General features: G+C 39.1%; 1 protein-coding gene across 2 annotated transcripts in view; it reads right to left on the reverse strand.

The window, feature by feature from the left end:
- Positions 1-7,500, reverse strand: part of LOC134184828 (delphilin-like) — a 24,019-nt gene that overhangs the window by 6,182 nt on the left and 10,337 nt on the right. For both annotated transcript variants that reach the window (XM_062652584.1, XM_062652583.1), the window contains exons 17-22: positions 6,351-6,410; positions 6,163-6,290; positions 6,038-6,106; positions 1,546-1,632; positions 1,414-1,482; positions 1-67 (exon numbers count right to left, since the gene is read on the reverse strand). The exon at positions 1-67 is cut by the window's left edge and continues 20 nt beyond it. In XM_062652584.1, coding sequence (XP_062508568.1) covers positions 1-67; positions 1,414-1,482; positions 1,546-1,632; positions 6,038-6,106; positions 6,163-6,290; positions 6,351-6,410 — 480 coding nt within the window. The remainder of the gene's footprint in view (positions 68-1,413; positions 1,483-1,545; positions 1,633-6,037; positions 6,107-6,162; positions 6,291-6,350; positions 6,411-7,500) is intronic.

Here is a 7,500-nt window from a genome sequence, read left to right on the forward strand (position 1 = left end):
GAAATCCACTGGCTCCACCTACTCGCATGTTGCCAGTGTTCATGTAGTTTCCGATGGCCAAAATGAGCTAAATGCAATGGCAAGATGACAAGCACAAAAGTCGATTTGACATACGCACACAAACAAACGACAAACAGACAGGTTGATTGCTAAACTATTTAATATCAACATAACTTAATATCAACGTGACAAACCAACCAGTTAATTGCTAAGCTATTTAATATCAATGTAACATGACAAACAGACAGGTTGTTTGCTAAGTTATTTAATATCAATGTGACAAACATAGTTTAACTGCTAAGCTATTTAATATCAACGTGACAAACAGACAGGTTACTAATAATTACTAGGCTACTTAACATCAACATACACCTCTAAAACCTGAAATAATGCACTCAAACATGCATTAATTGTGTGTCCAATATATATCAATGAAAGTATACAAATTTAAATTTTAATGATTGCTTTAATAGTCACGTGCTGTAACACACCAGAAAAGCCAATCACTAAAATATAATTAGATGCCACCCTACCATACTCATCTCGATAGCCATAAAATATGTATTCAAAAATTCCTGATAATAACAAAGTGGATGCAGATAAAATCCAGGGCGTCAGAAGCAACTTAAAGTGGTCTAACGCGCGTTAAGTAGGCGTGGTTGTCCAAACTAGCGCGCGCTAACTGTGTATCATTTCAACCATTAGAACACTAAAAACTTACCAAATAATCTTAGTTGCTCCTCACTAACACTAAACTGAAAACCTTGAATATTGAAAAACTTGACGACCTCGAATGTTTTGTACGTAGCACAGTGTGGTAGAACATATAGTAGTTATTTAATCACCTATTTCTAAGCCGGAAGTATACACTAATGGACGGCTGGCAAAAGTTCATTTTTAAAATGTGGTATGGCTATGGCCATTGCAGTCACATGCTTCCTACGGTCATGTGAAATAAATAAGATAACACGTATAGCTAGCCTTCGGCGTAGCAAGCACAAGTGGTTGAGCTTAGCATGCTAAAAGGCGTGGTTTAACGCACCCTATAAAACATGTGAAGTAAGTCCTGCGATAGAGAAAAGCTGGAGTTTGAGGCTATCCATACTTGCACCTTACTTACAATCCAAATAAATAAATCAATAAATAATATATTTAATCATCCATATACTAAACCAAAAGTTACACTAATTGCCTCGTCGCAAAAGTTCTTTTCTCTGGCCCAACTGTTGTTACGCCCCTGCATGCCTTCGCCGATACTCTGAACATTTCTAAAGATTTGTATTGACAAAACCCAACTCAAACGTCTTGCTGACATTTTCACAGCAAGCAACAAGTATGTGACTCTAGCAACATCATACAACATGCATATGCATGTCCATGTACACGAGATTTACACAGTAACATCATGCCTACCTCCAAAAGTTTCTTAAACTTCATACTGTTTTGTAGCTCCGTCGATGCCAATATGATGTCTTCAAAGTCCTGCTCATTCGATCGTACGTAAACACTGAGAGTCGTGATGCGTGTTAGTGTGCACTAGCTTACCGGCTCAATCTCATCAACTTTATCATAGAAGTGAGATTTGAAGGCCATAACACGGATCCGCTCCTGATATTGTGGTATTGTACTCATCTAGAATACGAGACCCAAGACTGAGATCCTACTACAACGTCATGTAGTTACTGTAAAACCAGGAATTTGTGTGACTCTAACCAGTATTGAGCAAATTGGCTCCAAACGAGTGTTCGAAAATGTGTGTGTGTGTGTGTGTGTGTGTGTGTGTGTGTGTGTGTGTATGGTGCGATGGTTCAGTTAGTTAGAGAGTGTTCTATGGATTGTTTACATCCGGAAACTTGCAGGGTTGCAAGTTCAAGTCACAGTAATGGCGAGCTATGGCATAATTTCCTTGGGAAAGAAATTCACACACAATTGGCTCTCTCGATTCAGGAGTATAAATGAGTACCTGGTCTTTGACTGGAGTGGCAAAGGCCTCCGACTGCAACAAAGTCCATCAGCCACTGGGGTCCTGGTGGGACTTCGAGTGCCCACACCACAGTTGGCGTCGCAGTTGGTGCTCCTGCAAGTACCTGGCCAGGCTCCAGGAGATTGCTCAGTATGGCCTATGCTCCTGCACAGTTCACAGAAACCCAGCCATCTGGCCGGAGGGCGTAACCATAACAAACAGCAGCTCCTTATCCATTTGCCATTTTGCCATTTTCCATTTGCAATTTGTGTGTGTGTGTGTGTGTGTGTGTGTGTGTGTGTGTGTGTGTGTGTGTGTGTGTGTAGGTCAGTTCTTGTAAGAGCTATATTAGTCAGCGCCTCCCCGTGGTGACCCCTGGGCAACCGTATTTCACTTTGTGAACACTGGCTACAGCTGACTGGAGTCTTGGAGTCTTTTGATCCGAAGTACAGGGTGTCGAATGATGGCATCACTCAGTTCATGCCAAGGCTTCCCCTGCAGGGGTTTTGCAACCCTCTCAGGGCGAGATATCGAATGATGCACATAGAGCAAGTCGGATGCGTGAAAATTTGCATGGCATGGGATGGCATCTTGGAATGTGAGAACGCTAGTTGATGTTTGTTAGTGAGATTGCCAGACGTTTCAGTTGTGATGTGAGTGTCATTGATGAAAAAAAGATAGACCAAGTTATAAGCAAACTAGACAGATACCAAGTGAATGTGGCTGCATTGCAGGAGACCAAATGGTTTGGAGTTGATGCGTATAGAATTGGAGGTAGTGTTGTGTTGACAACTGGCAGGGATGTTCCTGACTCAGGAAAAAAAGGTAAAGAGGAAAGGGGTTGTCATAGTCTTATCTGGAGAAGCTATACATGTGTGGAAGGCAGGTGGTAGTCAGTGGAAAGCTTGAAGCTCGAGGTTGGTTACTGCTGCTGTGGAGATTGGTTGTGGACGACTGCATGTTCTATCTTGCTATGCTCCTACATTCATTGCAAGTAGGGAAGAGAATTAAATTTTATAACAATCTTCAAGCTGCTGTCTCATCTGTTCCATCAAATGAGTGTTATGTGATGTTGGGCGATTTTAATGCTCGTGTGGATTCAAGAGGTGTTGATGATGACTGGTGGTATGAGAGAGGCCCTCATGGATATGGTGAGATTAATTTCCGGATGTAAACAGTCCATAAGCTGGAAAAGAGTTGCTGTCTTTTCTATCTATAAATGAAGTTACCATTTGCAACACCTGGTTTAAGAAAAGAGAAATTCACAAGCAGACCTGGCAGCACCCAAAGTCGTTGAAATGGCATTGCATTGATTATGTGATTATGAGGAACGGTCATAGGAGGAAGTGCATGGATGTATCTGTGATGCGTGGTGTGGAGTGCAACACTGATCATAGAATGTTGAGAGCTAAAGTGGTGGTTGAGAAGAAAAAGTCATTTAGTGGGGATGCTGCAGGAACAGCTGTGAGAAGATGGGATGTGTCAAAGTTGAAAGGCAGATGTGTTGATGAGAGGGGCAAAGAGACATGTATGGGTAGTTTTGTGAGGAGTGTTAACCAAAGGTTACAGGAAGAGTGGGATGAGACGAAGTGTGTACAAGAGAAGTGGGATGGCATTGTATCAAGGGGCAAAGACTAAACTTAGATATGAAGATAGGAGACAACCAGATTGGTTTAGAGAGAGTGAGGAAAATCTAAAACTACTCTTCTTAGAGAGAAATAGGCTATATGTGTTGTGGCTTAGCACTGGGAAAGAGATAAAAGAAGAAACACAGAATTGCAAGAAGGACAGCATTACAAGCAGTGAGAAGAGCTAAGGATGCCTGATTCCAACGTAAAGTTTTGAAAGCAGAGCGAGGGAGACACGTTGGGAAGCATGTATGGAAATGTATTCATGACATTCAAAGAGGAAGAAGAGATGTGGTGCCAATGAGATCGACTGTGGTAAAAGATGAGAATGGTAATGTATGTACCACTACTGAGTCCCAGCATGATAGATGGAGAAGACAATTTAACAACATCCTCAACGTACAAAGTGAGTTTGATATGGAAAAGTTAGAAAGAGTAACACAAAGACAACTGAAGCCAGAAATGGCTGAATTATCAACAGAGGAGGAGCTGTCAAACGCTATTGTAAAGGTGAAGAACCGTAGAGCTGGTAGTGAATCTAGTACACTTCCAGAGATGGTTAAGGCTGCTTGCATTGGATATGAATTTTCTAAAAGGTTATTGGATTGGTGCACGATGTGTGGGAGAAGAGGAGTGTTCCAGATGATTGGCGTGATGCTATCTTAATTCCTATTCCTAAGAAATGTGATCTCAACCATTGCGACAACTAGAGGGGAACTTCAATTTGGATGCAATCGAGAAAATTGTGGCCAGAATCCTATAGAAAAGACAACAAAAGTTAGCTGAGAATGAGTTACTGATTCGCAGTGTGGCTTTAGGAAAGGAAGAAGCTATGCAGACATGATTTTTACTATACGTCAGCTGATGGAGAAGTCTTTAGAACATGAATCTAAGGCCTTCTTCACCTTTATTGATTTGAAGAAATCTTATGACTCTGTCCCAAGACAGGTGATGTGGAAAGCATTAGAGAAGCTTGGCGTACCTAAAGAGCAATCCAGCTGATCATGTCTTTTCATCAAGACATGAAAGCAAAAATTCGTTTGGATGGAACAATGTTAGAGGAGATTGAGGTTCAAAATGGTTTGAGACAAGGTTGTTGTATGGGTCCAGTGTTGTTCAACTTGTACACATGTTTAGCTGTAGAGAGGTGGTTGGTTAGGGTAGAGGATACTGAAAGAGTGGGCATTACGATCAAGTACAAACAGGACAAGAAATGGTTCAGGAGGTATACTAAGAACGCTTGTAAAGGGAAGATAATAGAATGTCAATTTGCTGATGATGCAGCTCTTTCTTCATCATGAAAATAAGGTGCAGAAAAGGCAGCAATGGAATACCAACAAACAAACAAAGATTTTAGGTTGACTGTTAACATTCCCAAGACCAAACACATGATAACAGGAAGACTGGTTGAGGAAAATGATCGAATGCCTGTTGCGCTTGAGGGAGGAGACATTGAGATGGTAGATGAGTTTTCTTATCTTGGGTCTGTCATTACCAGTTCTGGGCAAATAACTGTGGAGGTAGACAAAAGGGTAGCTCAAGCGTCAAGGGCTTTTGGGGCTTTGAGAAAGGCTCTCTTTATTGATAAACACCTAAAGATATCAACAAAGAGAATACTTTACAATGCGTGTGTTATGTCTGTGCTGTTTTATGGAGCAGAATGTTGGGTCCTTCTCAGAAAGCAAGAGAAGAAGCTGAACACCTTTCACCATCGATGCATTAGAAGTATCTTGGGCATTTCCAACAAGCAACAATGGTCTGAGCACATCACAATGGCAGAAGTGAGGAGGAGGTGGGGAGATGAGAAGACTGCATCTGAGAAAGTGAAGAGGAAAAGGTTGGAATGGTTGGGACACCTAGCTAGGATGCCAGACCACAGAATACCAAAATCAACCTTATTTGGTTCGTTGCCTCAGCCCCGTCCCAGACGTGGTCCAAAGCAGAGAGGAAGAGATATGAAGAGAAGAGATTTTAAAGACATTGAAGGAGGAATGGTATGATAAGGCTGTGAGGTCGAGAGCGGGCTGAAGTACATTGTGTCGTGATGGTTTAGAACGTTGGAGAGAGAGAATGGGGACATGTCATGTCCTCCGGTGGCAGTCAGGGATGCGATGTGTGAGGTGTGTTCCAGGACCTTTAGAAGACAGAGAGATAAGGCAAGACACAAGTGTATGGAAGAAAGAAGGAAACAAATAAGGGAACAACAGGGTGCAATCCAATATTCAAATTGTCTCAAATGGTTCAGAAGTAAAGGAGGATTGACAGTTCACAGATGTGTAGAATTCTAGCAAGCACAATGTTTATTCATCGGACTTGTTGCCTCTTGGAGGCAAGCGTGACCGTCTTATGGTAGCTTTTTAACAGGACAGAACAGGGCAAATGTATGTGTGTGTGTGTCATTGCATGAATCTGGTTTTACAGCATTTGATATGCAGCAAATCATTACCATCATGCTAAACCTGTCAGCGCTGCTCAATTTCGTAGTGTCTCCTCTAAATTCTTCATATGCCCTCATCTGTTAAAATGCGGTTATAACAACGAACATGACATACGTGAAACAATTAGCCAGACCTCGCCTGCCTCGGGGGCATATGCTTCCATTTGCCTCAAATGCTGTTGTGAAAATGATCTGTTGTCCATGGCTAGAACGGAATCTCTGATATCCTCAAATGAAAGTCGTAAGTGACCAATCAAAATTGCTGTACAAAACGACTATGAGTGGCAAGTATAAATGATTGCTAATGCATGAAGTTACGTACAGATATTGTAACTCTTCTTGGAATCTAGAATGTCGATCTGGTCTGTCTTCACCGAACTCTCTGTAGACACACAAGTTAATGCAATGGCAATGAATAGTGAGTCAAAGTGTCAAGGTTGTTATTGCCGTATACACAATGTTTTAGACTTGTCAACAGCAATAAATTATAATGTAAATGTTTTATCGTTCAACTAAATATTGGAAATTGTTACTCATTCCCTCAAGACTATTTACAGATCAAAAAAAATTAAAAATATTATAAAAAATAATAATAAATAAATAAATAAATTTTATATTTTATTTTTTATATTAATTTATATTTTTTCATATTTTTTAAAAATTAAAATATAAAAATATATATTAAATATGTAAAATATATAAGAAATTAAAATATACAACATAAAAATTAAAATATAAAAACTAAAAATTAAAAATATAAAAAATATAAAAAATAATAAATATATAAAATTTATTTCTTATAAAAATAATAAATACATAAATTATAAAAATATGTAAAATATATAAAAAATTAAAAATATAAAAATTAAAAATATAAAAATTAAAAATATAAAAATTAAAAATATAAAAATTAAAATATAGAAAATAAATATAAAAATAATAGATATATAAAATATATAACATTAAAATATAAAAATATGAAAATTAAAATATAGAAAATAAATATAAAAAATAATTAATATATAAAATATATAAGAAATTAAAATATAAAAATATAGAAAATAAAATTAAAAAAATTAAAAATATAAATATAAAAATATACAAAGTCACCACCGTGGCTTAGTGGTAGCGACAATGGCTACCACTCCATGGTTTGGGGGTTCAAACCCCAGTGATGACAGTAAATTATGAAATTTGTCTGTCTTTCTTTCTCATGTTTCTCTAGCTTTATCCATGAGACTATGACTCGTTCCAGTCGTTGGGGAGTTTCTGTGGTCTGGCAAACAATCCGTTGACGATGACATTCAACGCTTTTCTGGTGGTCATTGATATCCACTAGGCGTGCTGCACAGAGTTCGTGGTCACCGTAATGCCTGCAATCTATATCGAATTGGCTAGTCATTGAACGCCGTGTGGACTACACAGAAACATGTACCCTGCTGGGCTCACCTGCCAGGTTGATGGGCGCCCAG

Source organism: Corticium candelabrum, chromosome 9 (assembly GCF_963422355.1).
Source record: "Corticium candelabrum chromosome 9, ooCorCand1.1, whole genome shotgun sequence".
Lineage (NCBI taxonomy): Eukaryota > Metazoa > Porifera > Homoscleromorpha > Homosclerophorida > Plakinidae > Corticium > Corticium candelabrum.